Source organism: Antedon mediterranea, chromosome 4, assembly GCF_964355755.1.
Source record: "Antedon mediterranea chromosome 4, ecAntMedi1.1, whole genome shotgun sequence".
Lineage (NCBI taxonomy): Eukaryota > Metazoa > Echinodermata > Crinoidea > Comatulida > Antedonidae > Antedon > Antedon mediterranea.
This window is the reverse complement of record NC_092673.1, coordinates 14,699,735-14,722,350: the sequence shown is the minus strand read 5'-3', so window position 1 is coordinate 14,722,350 and position 22,616 is coordinate 14,699,735. Positions and strand designations below refer to the sequence as shown.

Below are 22,616 nucleotides of genomic sequence, written 5' to 3'. Positions count from 1 at the left end.
GAAGAGGAGACGACACGAGAAGAGGAGACGGCACGTTCGACGTTTTGAACTCCTTGGAGGGCCTGACGTAATCGGTCGTCGGATGTGACGACGTGCGTCGCTTCTCCAGGGTCCGCTTCGTGGTCGCCGCACCCGCGTCGAGTTTTTTTTTTGGCCGTTCCTCGGTAGAACCGTCTCCGCGTCGACCGGATGTCATTCGCCATTCTTCCTCCGTCCAATTTTTGCCGTCGCGTTCCCGTCGACGATCGTCGGTCCTCCGAGCTTTGCCTTTGCTGCGGCTTGTTATCTGATTTTCGTTCTGGAGCGACCTTCGCCTATCGTGTTCCGTCTTTTTAACGTCGTGGTCGCCGTGTCGTCTTCTCCGATCGTGTTCGGGGCGCGTTCAATCGTCGACGTGTCTTCTTCTTCGACGATCGTGTTCTCGAGGCGTTCGATCGTCGACGTGTCGTCTTGTCTGGTCGATTTTGTACCGTTGGTAATCGTCGTCGTATCTCGTTTGACGATCGGTTGACTGCATGTTGCTTTTCCTCACCCTTTCGAGTGTGTGTGTGTGTGTGTGTGCGGTTTTTGAACTGTGCTTCCTCCCAGCACCGAAGACGAATGAACGACTGAATCCCTTCCGCGTGTGTTGTAAAATGCTAATACGTTTCAAACGACGGCGAAAAGCAGAGAAGAGGCGATCCTGTTTCTTTGTTCGATTCAAGCCAGAAAGACTTTCTTTTGTGTGTCGATAACGCCTCTGCAGATCGGACACTCTGAAAGCTGTCGGCCGCAAGATTCGCAGGCTGAAATGTGACCGCAGGGAAGAAAACAAACGTTCGAATCCTGTTCCATGCACACCTTGCAAAGACGTTGGTCTAGAAGTTGCGTCACCTTAGAACGTAAATCGACGATGCTCTTATCTTTCGAGTCGGAAGCGTGGGCAGGCGGCTTTGCCACTACCTCCGCACTTTTTTCGCCGTCCTCTTTCTGAGCGAGTTGGGTCGTCACGGCGTCGAACAACTGCACGACAGAATCGAAATGTTTGCCTTCTTTCAATTTTTGCAGCACAACGTTTTCCACGGTGTCGATGGTGTAGCCCATCTCTACGACCTGCTGGATGGGTTTACGTTTCATCTCCTCTTCCAATAGACAGGCGACGGTGATGGCAGACGTTGTCTTGTTTTTCCATACGTCTCCTTTTTTCTTCTCTTCTTCTTCTTCTTCATCTTCTTCTTTTTCCTTCTCTTTCCACCCATCTATTTTGCAGAGACCACTCGAGTGAACTTTGTTTGCGCCTTCGGAGGAGACGTGCAGCGAAAGTGCTTCAAACAACTCGGGAACGGGCTTTACGTCACATTTCTTCTCGACCGCTCTCTCCGTCGCATTTCTGACGTACTCTACGTAGGCGGTACCTTTAGTCTGAATCAACAGGTCGCAAAACGGATAAAATCTTGCATGCTCGAACAACGGGTCGCATCTTTCATCGGTCGACCGGAAGTCCAGCACGACGGCACAGTTGTAGCACGCTGCACGACCCGCCTCGACGTCGATCGCGAAGAACCCGGCTTCTGCAATTCTGCCTGCCGCAGGGATCTTCCAGCGTGCAAATGTCCGTCGTCTTTCGTGCAAGTCGGCGAATTTAGGGTAGCAAATTTTTAGAACCGACGACGACGACGACGACGACGTTTGTTTGTTCGTGGTGCCGTCGTCGACCCGGTAGGCGTTGCGACGTGACGGCAAGTAGCCGCAGTGCGGGTAAAGTCTCTCGTGTTCTTGTTCCACGTTATCTCCAGATTTCAATCCTTTCAGTTGACCGCGGCAACAGAAGCATTCAACGCAGTCGCCGACTCCGGTGTAGTAGAATCCGGAGCGAGCCATGGCACTATAAGGCGCGACGCCGTTTTTTTTTTGCCGGCCAGTTTTTGTAGGTTGCCAATCTGCTCCACAATGACGACATGCTGGCGATCTCCACCCGAGTCACGACGGCATCGTGCTGCTGCGGTTTGCTTCCTTGCGTTTCTGCGACAAAAATTCGCAGGTCCGGTAGAACTTTCCGTGCTCGACGTCTGCGACGTCCCCTTCCTCCCAGCCTTTAAGACCGCCCGTGCAGGAGAAGCATTTGACGTGGTCATCCGTGCCGGTGTAGTAAAATCCGGAACGAGCCAAAGAGATCGACGACACAACGTTCTGGATGGGCCAATTCTTGTAAGATGCCAACCGAGCAACGTAACTGGACATGGGAGGCGGGGACGTGGGAGGCGGAGACGGTAACACGGACGGAGACGACATCTTGTCGGGTAGCGACGACGTCGAAGAACGTGGAAATGGTTCGTGTGCGTTTTCAGCGTTTTGCTTTTTTGTTTTATTCTTCACGACGGCATCGTTGCTGCCCGTGCTGCTACGGTTTGCTTCCGCGAGTTTCTGCGACAAAAATTCGCAGGTGGGAGAAAATTTTCCGTGCACGACGTCTGCGACGTCCCCTGCCTGCCATCTTTTAAGACCGCTCGTGCAGGAGAAGCACTTGACGCTGTCATCCGTGCCGGTGTAGTAAAATCCGGATTGGGCCAAGGAGATCGATGATACGGCGTTCTGGATGGGCCAATTCTTGTAAGATGCCAACCGAGCTACGTAACTGGACATGGGATTCGGGGACGTGGGATTCGGAGACGGTAACACGAACGGAGACGACATCTTGTCGGGTAGCGGCAACGACGACGACGACGACGACAAAGAACATGGAAATGATTCGTATGCATTTTCAGCGTGTTGCTTTTTCGTTTTATTTTTTCTTTTTTTCTTATTATTTTTATTCTTTGACATGGTTGTTTTTGAAATTAGAAAGAAATGAAGATAAAAAAATGTTTGTCATGAATTTTCTTCAGCCAGAGGCGACTGCAAGTGCGCTCGCTTCGGTTCGCCGCCAGGGACCGTTTCGCCAAGTAAACCGTCTGTTTTCGATCGAGATTTTGTTGCCGTTTTTTTTTTGTACGCCTTAATCGACGACAACAGTTGGGCATCATCGTCAACGGTGACCAGCATTCGTTTCCCGTCTGGAGTCCTTGTTGCGGAAGATCCGAAAACTTCGGACAGACGTCTCCGCTCGTCCTCGTTGTACAGCGGAATGTCCATGATTCTTGCTTTGATGTACTGGCACAACCTGATCGCCGTCATTGCGAACGAAGCATACACGTGTCTGTCGTCGATCATGGAAAAAACGTGTTCCACGACCACGACGTTCCCGTTTTTGCTTTCGTTGCCGAACTTGATGCCGCCTACAATGATTTCTGCGTCGTACGACAGGTAGACCGTTTTTTCGGAAACGCGTTTCACCGACAGTTTCTTCAAGTCCACTTTCCTCGGTTTCGGTTGAGAGTTACCCTTCTGTCCCACCACTTCTCACAGATCCCTAAACCGTCGGTGTTCGGGCATGGGACTCAAACATTGTTTCAAGGCGCCGACCAACTGAGCGCCCAAAATGTTTTCAAATTTGTCCAAAAACGCCTTGGTTTTCGGAGGTCTTTGCAACGCACGGCTCAGCGCGGAGTTCGGGTTGATGTAGTTACGCCAAAACGAAAGTTCGACGTCGCTCGTCGGGCCTCTCGTGTCGACCAGGTGCCTGCAAATTTTGACAAGGTCCTCGATCTTGTCGTTGTCGCCCCCCTCTCTCTCTCTGCCTCTCTCGCAATTAACGTCGTAGTATTCCAACTGAGGCAAAGACGAAACCGATCGATTGTCTTCGGACAGCGTCGTGGCCACGGTCATCGTTGCACCGAACACGTCCGAAAATCTGTTGAGCATTTTCGACGGCCTGTCCGACATGACGTGACTTATGTCCCTGTAAGGAACTTTCGACAACTTCGATCGACTCCTGACGCAGGAGTACATGGGACGAACGTCCGACAAGCAGACGAGAGTTCCCTCCGGAACGTACTTCCACGCAAAAGAACCGGCTCGAACTTTTCCGATGGCACGATGGCCTTTCTTCGTATCGACTGCAATTCCGAGCTCGGTCGCTCCCAATTTGGCGAACTCGGCTGAATCGAAGGCTACGAGCTTGAAGTGATGTTCCGTTCTGTTGTACGTCACGTTCCTCGGCGTAATGTTGTTGTGAACGATGCCGATCTTGTTCAGAAAAACGACGGCTTCGCAAATGTTTGACGTCAACAAAGTCACACAAGGGACGATGCAGTGCACGTAACGCAACGTTTCCAGATCGCATCCTTCGTTGCTCATCTTGATGGAAAGTATCGTGCCTTTCAGGAACGTCACGTCGATAAGAAGCGGCATGTACTTTCGGTTGTTGGCGACCGTCTTGGCGTGAGCGAGTATCATCGCCTCCTTGTTGCCGGTCGGATCAGGCTTCTTTGTGTCGCCGGCGGAATTCGAGTGGAGCAAAGTCTTTTTCACCACTCGCACATCTTCCTTGCTGGACTTGACGTTTCCGAAGCGTCCCTTCTTGTCCACTCGGAAGGCCCCGTATCTGCTGACGGATTCGTCCATCTTGTCGAAAAGTATCGTGGTTATTTGCGTCGACGTGTCGTCGACGCCACCAGGTGCGGCGGCGGTAGGTTCAACCGCAGCCATGTCCCGAATTTACAGGTGGCAAGACGTTTCGGCGAGGAAAAGTCCCAAATCGCTTTACGAAGCTCTTGTGGCGGAACGTAAATGGGTTATCCTTGAACGTTTCTCTACGAACGATGATTGGAGTCCACCGCTTCCCACATTAGATGTTACTCCTGACACTATGAAATTAGAAATGAGCGGAAAACCTGGATGGAAAGTGGTTTTTGGAAAGTTTACTCCTCACCCTCTCGGTGAACACGGAGTCACAGTCGCACCGAGTCGCAATCGTAATTCGAATTTGGCTCTGGCCCGCGTGTACGAGTGGCCAGACGAAGTCGGAATGTTTTTCGAAACAGGCATGACTTACGACGAGAGCTCGGACACGGTCGACTTCGTCGACGACGGTTACACTTTCAACAGGTCCGATCCCGAACTTTCGCTGCAGGTTGACCTCTCGCAAAAACGACGGAAACCGACAAAAACGACTGCCGCGGCGACGACGGAGGCGGGTCCGAATGCGACGGGGCCATCGACGGCTTCGGTCGCGGAAACTTTGCGGTCGGTCTTCGTCGACCACAAAGTTAAACGTACCACCGGCGTAGAAGAAAGTCGAGACGATGCGACGGTCGCAAAGGCCACGTATGCGATCGCGCCGGAAAACTTCAGACACACCGATCGATGACGACGGATCCGAACGTCGCCCTGTTGGCGTTGTCGTTTGAGCTCCTCAAGTCGGCCGGTGTGAAAAATTCGTCGAGAGTGCAACGACTGCTTTCGTTTCTAAGCGACGCCCGCCCTCGTCCGAACGACGACGACGACTACGACGTAGACGACAAACTGCTCCTGGCCAAGTCCAGAGCTTTCTGGTTCCACATGGAAAGCAAAAGAATCGACCAGTACAACTGGCTGTCGGAATCTCCGTCTTACGTTGTGGCGAAAGCACGTAGCTTCCTGGGTCGCCACGTACCGTACGGGCGATTGAGTCTTTTCGGCGTTCTGCTTTGGGAGACGGCATCGTTCGCAAGCGGACGGCGCACTCCGTATTCATTCGAAATTGCCAAGTTGCACAGTTACCTGAACGAAGCAAGACGAAGCGATGCCGCATCGTCGCGTAAAGTCGAGGAGACGGTGGCAGAATTTCTTCGTCGAGTGCTCAACGACGGTAACAGGGTGGGTAGTAAGACGTTCGTCTCGGAGGCAAAAACTTTGGGACTGCAGAACCACGCCGCCGTCGAAGGCGCTTGTTTCGACGTAGACCAGGAGTTGCGACGACTGCCAAGATCACGAGTCACCCTCTACAAAGAGATCGGCAAAAGGCTTTTGCTGTTCGAAGATTACGAGTCCGTCGTCCGTAGTCTTTGCGAAGACGGATATCGCAACGGTCACGACGTTGTAGAACTCGACGACATCGACCTTCTGTCGTCTGTGGCTCCCCTCTATCTGAGACGAAAACGAGCGTTTCGAAAGATTTTCGAAGGGGTCGACCCTTTTCTTGAAGGGCTTTCCAGGCGCATCGACGACGGTAGCAGGAGAAGATGCTTCGTGGAATACCTCAGAAAGTGGATTCCGCAATTTCCCGATCCGGAACACGAAGGTCACGTTTCGCTGGGACCGCGATGCGATCAGAACGAAGCTTTGAAACTGTTCGCTCTCGCATATCCCGCCATCGCCTTTTCTTACGCGGTGCCGGAGGTTGGCAACGAACCCGATTTGCTGTACGCTCTTGCCAACTTCGGTTCCCACCTTGCGAGACTCGTCCGTTTCGACTTCGATCCAAAAACCGTGCGCTTCAGGTCTTCGGTTGTCGGACTCTCGTTCGCGGAAGAACAACGCCTCGAGATGGCATCGCTCAGGCCTGCGTTCGACGCGTACGACAGATCCGTTCGCGTAACACAGCACGTGAGACACAGCATTCCTTACATGCACGCCTCCGTTTTCGAGGGTGTTACGGCCGAAGTGGCCAGCAAGCAGAACGAGAGGTTCGTCACCCGTCTTTCCGCCTACCCGATCGTGTTGGCTTCGACCGATCGGAAAGATTTGGACGGCAGCGACCGATTGCCTCCGACGGAATCGCAGAGAGGCGTCACTTATTTCGAAAACGTTGTCACGGTCGGTTCTGGGGACGACGACGGGACGGTGAGCTGGAATCGATCTTCGGATTGTTTCGCTTTGTTTCGTCGGTGCGCCAGGGCTCTGCTCAAGTGCCACCCGAAAACGGAATTCGTACGAAGTCCGTTACAATCCCACGGAACTTGCGTCAAAGTCATAGAACGGCTAGCTCTCGAAAGAGACGACCCTTCCAATCGATTTGCAGACGCCGACGAAGATTCCAGAGAAGACGGATTCGATTTTCCGCCCTCGAGATCGTTTCCCTGTCATCTGCCTCGGCCGTTCGACGAGCCGCGACTGCCTGCGCAGTACTCGCACGGCGGCGCTGATTACGATGATGATGATGACGACGACGACGGTTGCGGCGGCGAGGGGTTGGAAGTGCGTTTCACAATAATCAAACCTTCCGACATCAGGCCGTATTTTCCTATGGACGTTATCCAGCGTATAATCGCCCGTGAAAAGACGGTGTTTTTGCAGAAAAGAATGGTTTTTTTTATGAACGCAAATTTCACTGCAGGTTACGACGAGAAGCACTTCCTGTCCGACGAAGACAGGAAAGTTCTGGTGGCAGGTCCTACCGTAAGGAGAAGACGCAGACGTGACAATTCACCGTACCGACGCAACGTTACACCGAGAGAATGATTCCTTTTTTTTTAATTATTTATTTATACATTTTTTTTTAATCATCATCATCATCATCATCTTCACAGTTATCTTCACCCTTGTCTTCGTATACCTGTCATAATCGTTATTGTTATTATTTCATTTGCTTTAAAAGCAACCCTTTTTATGTATACCACTGTATAGACAGTGGATTTAAAATATACAACAACAAAAATAAATAAATAAAAGATAATGGAAGAAGAAAACAAAAAAAAAACAAACTTGTTTTATGTATTTTGAGTTTATGTATTTCGAATTTTATTGCAATCAATATAATTATGTACCACATTGAAAATAATTACAAATTTAATAAAGAGAAAAAAAAAAAAAAAATGCTACACATCATTGATACAAAAAGGGTTCTATATTTTTCTCCTGAGACGACGAACAAGTGCATGGCCACAGCTTCTTTTCTCCTGTATTGTAGATGAGAGGAGAGAAGCCGTAAGTCTCGTCGATCTTGATCATACGTTCCTGCATCTTCCTGACTTCTCGATTGTAGATGCTACGATCGTGACCGTGCTTTCGTCTTATCTCGTACTCGGACCCGTTTGCCAGCATCTGGGTCCACGCTTTTCTCAATCGTGCGTGCGAACGTTCGACGGTGAGTAAATTCGGCTCCTTGCGCTTGAACTTCAGTCGATCGCTGTCCACCACCTCCGTCGTCGGGTTACACAACGTCTGCCGGAGGTAAGGGTTTTTGCAGGTGTGTTCCGGCAAACTGCCGCCGTTCTTGTCCGCGAGCGCTTGCAGATCCAGAGTCTGGAAGACGTCTTTGGCGGCACGGTCTACGTACATCAGGCTCTTTCTGTCCGTCATGTTCTTGAACGCGCTCTTCTCCATCACGTTCTTCATCATCGACTCGTCTAACTTCACCCTGTAGTGACAAAAGGCCTCTTCCGTCAAGTTTAGCACGAGGAGATTGACGAGGATACAGATAGGCAAATCCAAGGAATATGATAAGAACCGTATTGTAGAGAATGAAGAAGCCACATTACGCAGTACTGTACTAGGTCAACAACAACCAATGAAGCTAATTTTGATTGGCTTAATTACTGTTTTATATGTGGAGAACGATGTTCTATCAAACATCGACCGGGATGGTCGATAGTGGTTGATTCAAAAGGTGAATCAAATATGTACACTAAGGTACCGTATTTAATGCTGCTTTAAGACATCAAGATCACAACATGGTGTTGAGATTGAGTGGCGTTACCAAATCAAGATTTGGTTACTGTCAAGGAATGATGACGTTCAAAAACTTGTTCAGATGTTTGATGGAGCTTACATTGACCCATTTAATTTTTCAGATCCTCCAGAGAGAAAGGTTAGTTAATATCGCAACAGGAGCAGTTGCAAGCCCAGCAATCCAAGAAAGTCTAGTTAATGTACTAAGTAAAGGTACTTCAATGGTCAATACATTTTTTAATAGCGAACGCCTATTTGGAAATCAGAAAGGTGAACGAAAAAGCCTATATGATGCTATCTCAAGATCCAAAATTAAAACTATGGCAGATATGCGAAACAAGGTTAAAACCTCTAAAAGAACCGTGTCAATGGATGGCGAGATTATGTATCTTCGGTTGATGGCAGTTAACTCAAGAAAGCAAGTGCCACTTGAGCGCGAGTGATGATGTTTGAAAATGCTCCTGTTCCATTAAATATCTTTACTGAGGAAGGCACGATTGTGTCATGTCTCAAATCAGACTTCATGCACAAATTAGAGGAATTGGTAGCAGAAACATCTATAGAAGTAATTTCATCTGATGCAATCATCTTTGATGGCCACGCTGTAGTACAGTCACTCCCACCTTCATTTCCAGCAAATACATCATTTCATCACATGGCAGACACCTTTTTGAGATACATCATTAGGCAATCAAAGTATGCTACACAAATACATGTTACATTCGATGAGTATCTTGATAACAGCATTAAGAAGAAGAGAGGTAACAACTTTGGAGCTGCATACCATATTAAGTTGGACATTGCAATTTTATTTTAAGACAGATACTGCTTAAAACAAGAATGAAAAAAACAATTAAATTCTTGGAAGAATATTGTTCTTAAAGTATTATTTCTTGGTAAGAATATTTTCTTGATAAGAATTTGTGTGATTCTTGTTAAGAATGTTACGATTCTTGGCAAGCAAAAAAGTATTGAAATACGGACAAGTCAAAATTTACTTGGTAACAACAAGTAACAAAACAAGTTTTTTCAAGTTCCATTTGTTTACATTTTTCAAAGTATGTGCCTTGTAAACGCAGAAGCATCCAATAGAGAACATGTGGTCTACATATTTGTTTCCTGTACCTAGTACAATGTTTCGATAATTTGCCTCGATCCCAAATTTGTGCATGGTGTAAACGTTAATATATTCCCATAAGGGTTTTACTTCAGTGCATTCATAAAAGAAATGGGCATCATCCTCTACTACGTTGCATTGTAGGCAAGTATCTGTGTTGCTTATTTTCCATTTTAACAGCCTTCTTTTGGTAGGTGTTATACAATGCAATAGTTTGATGTTCAACTGTTTAAGTTTATTATTTTTAATATCTTTAATTTTTCTTTTCCATGTTACAGACCAATCGTTCTCCATGTTAAAATATGTTTCCCATTTTGTTTTACTTTTGGATGGTTCTAGACATTTTTCCTTAATAAAGAAAGAACATATTTGTTTGCTACTCATATTCAAACATCGAACGTGTGTTGTTTTTGAGTGCTTTTGGTTTTTATCCCTTAAAAAGATTTTCTCTTTCCATTCTTTTGGAATTGCGTTTAATACAATTTGCCATTCAGCAATCCAGTTTGATTTATACCTAAGCATATCAAGTAATTCATTTGCGTTAATGAACCTATTCTCAATTACAATATCCTTAATATTTCGCACACCTGACCTTATCCAGTTTCTAAAAAATATTGACATGTCATTGTATAAAATCATTTTGTTATACCAGAGTTGTTGATGCAATATATCATCATAACATAATTGACGTTTAGTCATACCACTATTAAGTTTGACTAAAATACATAGTATAGATTTATAGAAATCGGGTATGGCTTTAAAAATAGCATTTTTCTTATCAATATATGATATGTTATCAATAATGTCTTTTGGGCCTATTCTATTAAAATATGTGTTTGGCAGACATTTCCACTTTGAATCCTCATTGTTATACAATCTTTTAAGCCAAGATATTTTTAAAGATTTAACCTGTGACCTGAAATCAGGCGCTTTAACACCACCACTTTCATATTCGTTTATAAGAACTACTCTTTTAACCTTTCTCTTTTTCCATCCCACAAAAAGTCAAAAATTATGTTATCAACACGTTTTAGAACACTTTCAGGCGTGTCTATAATACTTGCAACATAAACAAGTTTTGACAGGCCCAGCGTCTTTAAGATAATTATTTTTCCAAAAATGGTCAGATTTCTTTTTCGCCACGATCTAAGCGTGTTTTGTAACGAATAGATTTCTTCGGACCAATTTTTGGCAAAACAAAATTCTTTATCATGGCCAATATAAACACCTAAAACTTTAAAACCGTCAGAAATCCAATTAATGTCCAATAAGTTGTCCTTTTTCTTCCATTTTCCAAGCCACATGGCATTTGTTTTTTCTTTGTTAAGTCTTAACCCAGACACATTACCAAATTTGATAACAACATCAATACACTTTTTTATGCTGTTCTCATCTTTCATAAATAAGACCGTGTCGTCTGCAAGTTGTGCAATTTTGACCTCGACAACTGGGTTTGGTAAAAGTATACCTTTAATAAGTTTATCCTGTTTTATCTTTAACGCCATAATTTCAGCGACCAAGATGAACAGAAGTGCGGATAAAGGACAACCTTGTCTTATACCTCTAAGCATTTTAAAGCTTTTTGAGCACCATCCATTGTTTAAAATAATACATTCTGTTTCAGCATATAGAACTCTGACCCATGCAATAAAAGACGGTCCAAAATTGAAATGGTACAAAGTGTTAACAAGAAAAGTTCTGTCTACTGTGTCAAAAGCTTTTCTAAAGTCTAAACTTAATAATGCCCCTGATAACTTGCTAGTATCCATATATTCAATTACATCTTCGATCAATCTGATGTTTTCACCACCAAAACGGCCTTTAATGTACCCTTTTTGATCATTACTCACAATTGTTTTAATAACATTTTGTAGCCTTTTTGTTAAAGCAAAGGCGGCAATTTTATAGTCAGTGTTTAAGAGAGTTATGGGTCTCCAATTGTTTAGGTCTTTGAGATCCCCTTTTTTAAATATTAAGTTTATTACTCCCCTTTTTTGCGTATTTGATAGTGCTCCATTTTTTAAACATAGATTGAGAGCATTGCAGACTAATACGCCAATCTTGGGCCATAATGTCTGATAAAATGCTACCGTGAGACCATCGGTACCTGGCGCTTTATTTAATTTCATACTCCGTATCGCTTCTTCGCATTCTACGGAGGTTAATTCTCCTTCACATAACCCCTTTTCAAGATGTGTTAACTTTGGAACGTCTATTAAATTTAAATAATTTTGAATATCATTTGCTTGTATGTCCTCTTTTGCATACAATTTTTCAAAGTGTTTGACTTCTTCAATCAAGATATCTTTAGTTTTTTTGGCGCATGTTCCGTCAGATTTTTTTAATCTTTTCATTTGTTTTCTTTTCCAGTTATTTTTTTCCAGACCAAGGAAGTATTTGGAGTTCTTTTCTCCTTCTTCTACCCATTTCGCTCTTGAACGAATTTGAGCCCCTTTTGCCTCATAGTCATATATATCCTCTAATTCTTTAGATTTAATTTCAATTTCTGCATTCACATATTCATCTCTATCGTTGTTCATTAGTTTAGCGTTTAGTTGTTGAATTTCTTTTTGTAAGTTTTCTTTATTTCTATTTCTATTTTTCGATTTTAGTTTGCCAAAGTTGATTGAAAATTCTTTGATTTTGATTTTAATTAGTTCCCAGATTTCTATGTTATTAAGAAAATAGAACTGCTGTGAACAGCTATCTATTATCTGATTAATTTTGTTGAGAAATTGTTCGTCCTGTAAGTAATCGGAATTTAATTTCCATAATCCTGGACCACGAGAGTCTTGAAATATATTTATCTTAATGGAAACTCCTTGGTGATCAGTAGAAATCGCTGGTCTAATATCGCATGAGACAATGTTTCCTGTATCATGCAAACTTTTTGATACAAACCAGTAATCTAGACGTTTAAAAAGGTTGGCCGATTTCCTACACCAAGTAAATTGTGATTTTAATTATTTAGAAGTCTCCAACTATCTACTAGTTTCAGTTTATTTATAAGATGTTTAATTTTTAAGACAGATTTATCAGTTTTCATTTTGCTACCTTTTTGATCGAGTAGCCTATCCTGAATACAATTCATATCTCCGCCGATAATGATATATTCATCAGTGATCGAAAATGTTTGAATTTGCTTCTCAATATTATTAAAGAAAGAACCTCTTACTTTTGAATCATTTGGCGAGTATATATTTACAAACGTGTATTGGGTACCATTGATATCAATTTTTAACAGAATATATCTTCCATTAATGTCAATTTGTTGTTTTATAAGTTTGTATTGAAGGTCTTTCTTAATCAATTTTGAGACACCTTTGCTAAAAGAGCTACCAAAACTATGATAAGCATCTCCATCCCAAAGAAAATTCTCGTTGGAGACAAAGATGTTTGTCAGATGAGATTCTTGGATGAGAAAAATATCAATTTTGTTGTCTTTAGCCCAATTAAAAATTTTTCTTTGTTTTTGTTTGACTCGCAGTCCTCTTACATTCAAGGATACACAATGTAAGATTGCATTTTGTTGTTTAGCCATAATTAGATATAGTAAATCAATTCAATGCAAACAGAAAAATAACAGGTATATAAATTAATAATAATAATGATAAAGGATAATTCTGACCCTATGTTGATTTGCTTCTCATGCGCTTCCTTTTTTTTTTCTGTTTCTGGATAGAACTAGATGAGCCGGCATCTATGTTCGTATTTTCATTAGTGTTTTCATTGTCTTCGGTTGAGATATGGCTTTCTTCCTGGATCTTTGGTGTCGATTTAATAAAAGACTTGATGCTTGTCTGTAGGTTTACATGTTCTTTTGTATAGCTAATGTTGTTTTTTATACATTATTGGAGAACCCGGGCATTGATCCCGGTACCTCTCACATGCAAACCGAGCGCCCTACCATCTCAGCTAGTTCCCCATCTATACACTTACACGAATCCAGTAGCTATTTTGTTATTTAAGTGAGCGCTCTACCATCTAAGCTAGTTCTCCGTATGTAAATTTACAAGAACCCAGTAGCTATTTTATTACTGTTCATATTGTCACCAGTATTGTTGCGATAAAATATATATATAGAAGGTAAAAATCTCAGCAAAAAAATGTAACAATACCGAAAATAAACTTTAACCAACATTATTGAAGAACCCGGGCATTGATCCCGGTACCTCTCACATGCGAAGCGAGCGCTCTACCATCTGAGCTAGTTCCCCATATATACAATTGCACGAAACCAGTAGATATGTTATTAATCTTCATATTGTCACCAGTATTGCTGTGATAAAATATATACAGTAGTTTAAAATCTCATCAAAAAAATGTAACGATACCGATAACAAACTTTAACCAACATTATTGGAGAACACGGGCATTGATTCCGGCACCCCTCACATGCGAAACGAGCGCTCTACCATCTGAGCTAGTTCCCCATCTATACAATTGCACGAAACCAGTAGCTATTTTATTACTGTTCATATTGTCACCAGTATTGTTACGATAAAACATATACATTAGTTAAAAATCTCATAAAAAAAATGTAACGGTACCGATAATAAACTTTAACCAACATTATTGGAGAACCCGGGCATTGATTCCGGTACCTCTCACATGCGAAACGAGCGCTCTACCATCTGAGCTAGTTCCCCTTCTATACAATTGCACGAAACCAGTAGATATTTTATTAATCTTCATATTGTCACCAGTATTGTTGCGATAAAATATATACAGTAGTTTAAAATCTCAAAAAATGTGACAGTACCGGAAATAAACTTTAACTAACATTATTCGAGAACCCGGGCATTGATCCCGGTACCTCTCACATGCAAAGCGAGCGCTCTACCATCTGAGCTAGTTCCCCATCTATACAATTACACGAAACCAGTAGATATTTTATTAATCTTCATATTGTCACCAGTATTGTTCCGATAAAATATATACAGTCGTTTAAAATCTCAAAAAATGTAACAGTACCGGAAATAAACTTTAACCAACATTATTGGAGAAACCGGGCATTGATCCCGGTACCTCTCACATGCTAAGCGAGCGCTCTACCATCTGAGCTAGTTGAACGTATGTAGCATTACAAGAAACCAGTAGCTATTTTATTACGGTTCATATTGTCACCAGTATTGTTGAGATAAAATATATATAGTAGTTAAAAATCTCAGCCAAAAATGTAACAATACCGGAAATAAACTTTAACCAACAATATTGGAGAACCCGGGCATTGATCCCGGTACCTCTCACATGCAAAGCGAGCGCTCTACCATCTGAGCTAGTTCCCCATATATGCAATTGCACGAAACCAGTAGATATTTTATTAATCTTCATATTGTCACCAGTATTGTTCCGATAAAATATATACAGTAGTTTAAAATCTCATCAAAAAGATGTAACGGTACCGATAATAAACTTTAACCAACATTATTGGAGAACCCGGGCATTGATTCCGGTACCCCTCACATGCGAAATGAGCGTTCTACCATCTGAGCTAGTTCCCCTTCTATACAATTGCACGAAACCAGTAGATATTTTATTAATCTTCATATTGTCACCAGTATTTTTCCGATAAAATATATACAGTCGTTTAAAATCTCAAAAAATGTAACAGTACCGGAAATAAACTTTAACCAACATTATTGGAGAAACCGGGCATTGATCCCGATACCTCTCACATGCAGCTAAGCGAGCGCTCTACCATCTGAGCTAGTTCAACGTATGTAGAATTACAAGAAACCAGTAGCTATTTTATTACGGTTCATATTGTCACCAGTATTGTTGAGATAAAATATATATAGTAGTTAAAAATCTCAGCCAAAAATGTAACAATACCGGAAATAAACTTTAACCAACAATATTGGAGAACTCGGGCATTGATTCCGGTACCTCTCACATGCAAAGCGAGCGCTCTACTATCTGAGCTAGTTCCCCATCTATACAATTGCAGGAAACCAGTAGATATTTTATTAATCTTCATATTGTCACCAGTATTGTTCCGATAAAATATATACAGTAGTTTAAAATCTCAAAAAATGTGACAGTACCGGAAATAAATTTTAACCAACATTATTTGAGAACCCCGGCATTGATCCCGGTACCTCTCACATGCTAAGCGAGTGCTCTACCATCTGAACTAGTTCCCCATCTATACAATTGCTCGAAACCAGTAGCTATTTTGTTACTGTTCATATTGTCACCAGTATTGCTGTTATAAAATATATACAGTAGTTTAAAATCTCAAAAAATGTAACAGTACCGGAAATAAAGTTTAACCAACATTATTGGAGAACCCGGGCATTGATCCCGGTACCTCTCACATGCAAAGCGAGCGCTCTACCATCTGAGCTAGTTCCCCATCTATACAATTACACAAAACCAGTAGATATTTTATTAATCTTCATATTGTCACCAGTATTGTTCTGATAAAATATATACAGTCGTTTAAAATCTCCAAAAATGTAACAGTACCGGAAATAAACTTTAACCAACATTATTGGAGAAACCGGGCATGGATCAGAAGAGGTACATTGATCCCGGTACCTCTCACATGCAAAGCGAGCGCTCTACCATCTCAGCTAGTTACCCTTCTATACAATTACAAAAATCCAGTAGTTTTTTTGTTACTTTTCATATTGTCACCAGTATTGTTACGATGAAATATATACATTAGTTAAAAATCTCATCAAAAAAATGTAACGGTACCGGTAATAAACTTTAACCAACATTATTGGAGAACCCGAGCATTGATCCCTGTACCTCTCACATGCGAAGCGAGCGCTCTACCGTTTGAGCTAGTTCCAATATATAAAATTGCACGAAACCAGTAGATATTTTATTAATCTTCATATTGTCACCAGTATTGTTGCGATAAAATATATACAGTAGTTTAAAATCTCAAAAAATGTGACAGTACCGGAAATAAACTTTAACCAACATTATTGGAGAACCCGGGCATTGATCCCGGTACCTCTCACATGCTAAGCGAGCGCTCTACCATCTGAGCTAGTTCCCTATCTATACAATTGCACGAAACTAGTAGCTATTTTGTTACTGTTCATATTGTCACCAGTATGGCTGTTATAAAATATATACAGTAGTTTAAAATCTCAAAAAATGTAACAGTACCGGAAATAAAGCTTAACCAACATTATTGGAGCACCCGGGCATTGCTCCCGGTACCTCTCACATGCTAAGCGAGCGCTCTACCATCTGAGCTAGTTCAACGTATGTAGAATTACAAGAAACCAGTAGCTATTTTATAACGGTTCATATTGTCACCAGTATTGTTGAGATAAAATATATATATTAGTTAAAAATCTCAGCCAAAAATGTAACAATACCGGAAATATACTTTAACCAACAATATTGGAGAACCCGGGCATTGATCCCGGTACCTCTCACATGCAAAGCGAGCGCTCTACCATCTGAGCTAGTTCCCCATCTATACGCTTCATTTCATTTCATTTCATTTATTCCACATTTATTTAGTCATCAATTACAGTACATCATAATTACAGTACAACTAAGAACAGGGATCCTGCATAAAAAAGCTATAGCTTCGTTTTCTTGTAGGACCCTTTTACATAAGAACAAGTATATAGAACTTAAATAAACAAAGGTGTTGTTAATCAGCATATAGTGATAAAAAGTATTTTTTAACCTGTTTTTTTATACATTTATTTTGTTTCTTTAAGATAACCGGTTTATTACCACCATTACAAGTGAATTCTTTCCACAATTTTGGTCCATATATGTGTATAAACAGTTGACTGCAAGTTAGTCTTGTGAAGGGAATTTCGAATTCAGTTTCTGTTCTGAGGTTATGAGTAGGCCTAATACTGTCACAGTAATTAAAAATATTTAAAATGTGATGTGGTAATTCATTGAATTTTACGTTTGCCATAAATCCTATGACGTTTACTTTGTAAATATCATAAACGTTTAATATTTTTAGTTTCTTAAACAATGGCTCTGAGGCTTGTCTGGATTTAGAGAAGGTAATGCATTTTACAGCTCTCTTTTGGAGTTTTAGTATTACTTCTAACGTGCTCTTGTATGTATTTCCCCATATTAAGTTACCATACTGAAGGTGAGGTAATACTAAGGTGTTATAAAGACTAATACGGACTTTATGAGGAAAGAATTCTCTTACTTTTAAAAGTATACCAATTGCCCTAGACATTTTTTTCCTAATAAGCTGTATGTGATGTTTCCAGTTAAGATTTTCGTTTAACATTACACCTAGAAATGTCACATTTTCTTTTCTATGTAATAACACATTATTCATTTTTATTTTAAACTGGTTTTTGTCAAAGTTCTTTTGGCTAGTTCTAAAAACAACGTAATTAGTTTTGCTGACATTCAGTAATAGCTTATTTGCTTTAAGCCATACGTTTATTTTTTCTAGTTCAATATTCATAGTATGGTTTAACATTGTAGGGTCATCTCCCCTTGTTATACAAGTTGTGTCGTCAGCAAAACTAATTATATCTATTTTACTACTTGCTCGACTTATATCATTGATGTAAATTAAAAACAAAAGTGGTCCTAAAACAGAACCCTGTGGCACCCTTATATTGGTGTCTTTTAAACATGATGATCTACCGTTGGCATAAACATATTGTTTGCGGCCACTTAAATAGTTTCTAAACCACATTAAAACGATGCCTCTTATACCATAATGCGCCAATTTGCTCAACAGAATACTGTGATCGATAATGTCAAACGCTTTTGACAAATCCATAAAGGTTTCTAAATCCATATTGATTGTTGCTTAACACTTTACATTTTGTAAGATAATTGTATAATTGATTATGGATAATCTTTTCAAAAACTTTCGAAAAAATGGGCAACAGCGATATGGGACGATAGTTTGAGGCCAAATGGCGATCCCCTTTTTTATGTATGGAAACTACTTTGGAAATTTTCAACTTCCCTGGTATTAGTCCAGTTTGAAGTGATAAATTAAAAATATATGTCAGCGGCTTTAAAATATTGTATTTTACTTCCTTTACAACTTTAGCTGAAATGTCATCAAATCCGGAGGCTTTGTTTGAATCGAGAGATTTAATAACTTTTAGTACCTCCTCCTCATCAACATAGCAAAAAAACATTGAGTTGCGTTGTTTGTTTGTGAGGTATTCAGAATATTTTGTCGTAGTAGACTCAATATTGTCTCGAACCTTACAACCTACATTAATAAAATAATCATTAATATGATTTACAACATTTTCGCAACCATGTATAGTTTCATTGCTATGTGTAAAAGAAGATGGAACTTTAGTTTTTCCTTTATTCGGATCAATTACATCATTTATAACATTCCATGTTTTTTTAATATTACCATTTGTTCGATTGAAAAGATTTTCATAATACATCTTTTTGGCGATTTTGCACGTGCGTGCAAAAGCTTTTTTAAATTCTTTATACGTATTTTTGTTTTTTACAGTAGGGTTTTTTATGAACCTTTTATACAGTACATGCTTTCTTTTACTTGACCTTAGTAACCCAAAACTCATCCAGGGCTGCTTGAATTTGTCATACTGTTTTGATGACTTTACAGTTTTTTTAAGGTGTTTGTTATATAGAAACTTAAAATTATCCAGAAAATCATTATAAGCGATTTCTGGATCAGTCGCTTCATATACTCCAAGCCACTCTGCACTTAACTATATACGTGTCACATGAGACTGAGGTGCCTTTATTCATGTGCGTGTTTACGTGGGAAGACGAAGCAGAGTGAGTTATTTGATATACTGGTAAATGGTCGGAAATGTCCGAGATTAGTATACCAGATAGAACTTTTTCGGAAATTGTATTTGAAAATATGTTGTCAATTAGTGTTACTGACTGATCTTGTATTCTAGTTGGTCTAGATATAGATGGATAAAACGAGTGAGATATCATTATTTCAATAAAATCATTTACATCACTGCATGTTACATGTTTAAGCAGATTGATATTAAAATCTCCCATGATATAACATGGTTTACCTTCTTTGTCTATAGCAGTGAGGACATCTTCAAGTGAATCATTAAAAACATCTATTTTCATGTCTGGTGGTCTGTAGACAGTACCAACAATTGCATTTTTACACTTTTTTTCAATTATCTCAATAAACAGACATTCACAGAAATTAATTTTCAAATCGGTTCTTGTTTTGACCTCTATAGTATTTGAAATAAACAAGCCAACACCACCTCCTTTTCGATTTTCCCTGTCTAGAGCATGGAAATCGTAGTTTGGTAAGTATGGTCTAGGTGATGTTTCTTTAAGCCATGTTTCTGATAAGCCAATTACAGTTAATGGGTGTTTAATTCCGTTTAAACAAGTAATTAATTCATCTAAGTGTTTGTTAATACTTCTGATATTATAGTGTAAAAATGAGTAGCTGATATTATTTATTTTATTAACCGAGTCATTTAACTGGTCTGTGCTCATATACGAGCATGTCTCTATCGTACATATTTTATTGCTAAGACTATGATCAGTTAGTTCATCCTGTTCGTCAAAGTTGTTACATAGAGTAATAGGATTGAATAATATATCAGTTTGATTTGATAGATTGTCATTGTTTATACTTGTTGCACTTTCAGGGTTTGCTTGAGTAGACTTTTCCATGTTACTTTGGTTATTTCGGTTTTAACTTCTGTCTCTTGTACGATGTACTCGGGCGTTGTAACTTGAGGGTTAACTGGACTTTGCATCGAATGTTGCTAGCAAGTAGACTTGTTTTATTTTGAGATAGGTGATATCCGTCTTGGGCCAATAAATTGTAGATAATGTTACCATTTCTAAGAAAATTGCTGTTGTCACAGAATGACAAGTTGTGTATATTGTCAAGTCTCATTGCGTGCTTGATTTCTGCGTTTACCATCTCAATTTTGTAATTTAGTTCCCCTACTCTCGGTAGACCCAGTGAGATGATAAAGTGGGTATTTGGGAATTCAATGGCATAACTTTTTATCATACTGTAGAGGGCGTTTGCACACTCCTCTGCGCTCATATTTTTTATAGTGTTTGTGATTTCATGTATCACGATGCAGTCCGGGTCTTCCTGGAGGTTTTCTAGCGCGTCGCTAATGTCCGATAGGGTATACGCTTGTATTATTGTTGTATTTGCCATTGGAAGGAGACGATGAGCATCTATATTTTTTAGATGCGAGTTTCCTATTACCGTTATTGATGTTTTTTTTGATTGGCCCCTTTTTGGTCCGCCTACGCTGGTACTCCTACGATTTTCATGTTGATGTATCGGTAGACTTTTTATAGCATCTGCGTATGTTTGTTGTTTTTTTGCTTTCTGAACTATGTTGTAGTCAGAGGTATCAACAGCTATTTGTGTTCTTTTTATTTCATATGTTTCATCTTTTGCTTTAGATAGTTTTCGTTCTGTTTCAGTAATCTTGTTTTGTAACGTCGTTATTTGATCTTCTTTAGTAGCTATTAGTTTTTCATATGATTTTATTGATTGTAAGTCGGATTGTAGTTTTCTGTTGTCTGTCTCTAATTGTTTTATTCTTTCAGTTGATTTATCGACATCCTTTCTTAGTTTGGTGTTTTCTTCGGATTTTTTTGGACAGCTTGGTGTGTTTCGAATTTGTTTTAATGATTCTATTTCTGACATAAGTTTTTTGTTTTCTGTCTGGAGTCTGCTGTTTTCGCCTGTGATCATCTTCACTTTTAGATCACAGTTCTCTTTGATTACATTAAGCAGCGTGTCGGCGAAAAAACTTTCTAACTTTTTGATAGCATGTTTACAATCTATATGGGATTTAGATTGTGTGCTTTTACCAATCGTGTTTCCAGTGTCCGATGCTTTTATCGGTGTAGGTAGCCCTAGTAGTAGTTGTTGAGCTACACTATCAATGTAGTTTTCAGTTTCAGTGATGATGTCAATATCAGGGGTGATTTGGTCTTGATGATGTGTTGGATATTCCTTATTCAATATCGGTGGTAAGTCAAGTGATATTCCATCTGTATCAATAGCCTCGTTTATATTGCTATTTGCGGGCACATCTTTTTCTTTATCAGTATTGTGATTGCTTATATCAGTTACCACGTTATCAATGTGCACATCATTTGCCTTTAGGTAATTAAGGGCTTTTTCCATATTGTAGAAAGACTGAAATTGGGCCCCATGAACGCTATCTGTGTTTTCTTGGCATTCAAGCCAGGACTTATATATTCCAGGATTTCTTCCCACGGCGACTGCATAGATTTTTTTCTTTCTACACGCCATAACGTTATCGTACTTGTGTTTGTATTTGCATATGAACGAAATGGTACGATTTTGTTTGTGACAGAAACAATAGACAATACTGTTGCCAAGCACACGACGCCTCGCACTGATTGGGTAATTCAAGGGCAATAAGACGCGGTGGTTTTGATCAGGGTCCCAGCGGTGAAATGGGCCGATCAAACCTTATATGGTACAGTTTTTGTCTACCCGTGGGCCTAGGTGTAAGAGGTCTTAGTTACACGAGTCTAAAAACGGTTTCTGTAATAAAATGTGTCACTTCCCTTTATTTCAGTTCCTTGTTAACTTTAACAGTTCAGATCAAATATATATAATCCAAGTAGTGTAAAATATCGTGAAATAATCAGTTGTAAGTAGCACCGTCCGTCCGTCTATGCTGGGTCGTTTCACGAATCCAGTAGCTATTTTGTTGCTGTTCATATTGTCGCCAGTATTGTTTCGATGAAATATATACATTAGTTAAAAATCTCATGAAAAACATGTAACAGTACCGGAAATAAACTTTAACCAACATTATTGGAGAACCCGGGCATTGATCCCGATACCTCTCACATGCTAAGCGAGCGCTCTACCATCTGAGCTAGTTCCCCATATATACATTTGCACGAAACCAGTAGATATTTTATTAATCTTTATATTGTCACCAGTATTGTTGCGATAAAATATATGCAGTAGTTTAAAATCTCAAAAAATGTAACAGTACCGGAATTAAACTTTAACCAACATTAT

General features: G+C 40.4%; 2 protein-coding genes and 3 non-coding genes across 5 annotated transcripts; all 5 read right to left on the bottom strand.

The window, feature by feature from the left end:
* Positions 1–699: 699 nt before the first annotated feature.
* LOC140047592 (baculoviral IAP repeat-containing protein 7-A-like) lies at positions 700–1,860 on the bottom strand. Its single transcript, XM_072092628.1, has one exon. The coding sequence runs from the start codon at positions 1,858–1,860 to the stop codon at positions 700–702; it is 1,161 nt and encodes a 386-aa protein (XP_071948729.1).
* Positions 1,861–1,955: 95 nt separating this feature from the next.
* LOC140046727 (baculoviral IAP repeat-containing protein 7-B-like) lies at positions 1,956–2,802 on the bottom strand. Its single transcript, XM_072091429.1, has one exon. The coding sequence runs from the start codon at positions 2,800–2,802 to the stop codon at positions 1,960–1,962; it is 843 nt and encodes a 280-aa protein (XP_071947530.1). The 3' UTR covers positions 1,956–1,959.
* Positions 2,803–14,840: 12,038 nt separating this feature from the next.
* On the bottom strand, positions 14,841–14,913 carry Trnaa-ugc (transfer RNA alanine (anticodon UGC)). Its single transcript has one exon. It is a non-coding gene; the product is annotated as a tRNA-Ala (tRNA).
* Positions 14,914–15,910: 997 nt separating this feature from the next.
* Trnaa-ugc (transfer RNA alanine (anticodon UGC)) lies at positions 15,911–15,983 on the bottom strand. The gene has a single exon. It is a non-coding gene; the product is annotated as a tRNA-Ala (tRNA).
* Positions 15,984–16,994: 1,011 nt separating this feature from the next.
* Trnaa-ugc (transfer RNA alanine (anticodon UGC)) lies at positions 16,995–17,067 on the bottom strand. The gene has a single exon. It is a non-coding gene; the product is annotated as a tRNA-Ala (tRNA).
* Positions 17,068–22,616: the final 5,549 nt, after the last annotated feature.

What these genes read in the sequence shown, in the direction of transcription:
- LOC140047592 (XM_072092628.1), bottom strand. Translation starts at nt 1,860, where the DNA reads ATGGCTCGCTCCGGATTCTACTACACCGGAGTCGGCGACTGCGTTGAA.
- LOC140046727 (XM_072091429.1), bottom strand. Translation starts at nt 2,802, where the DNA reads ATGTCAAAGAATAAAAATAATAAGAAAAAAAGAAAAAATAAAACGAAA.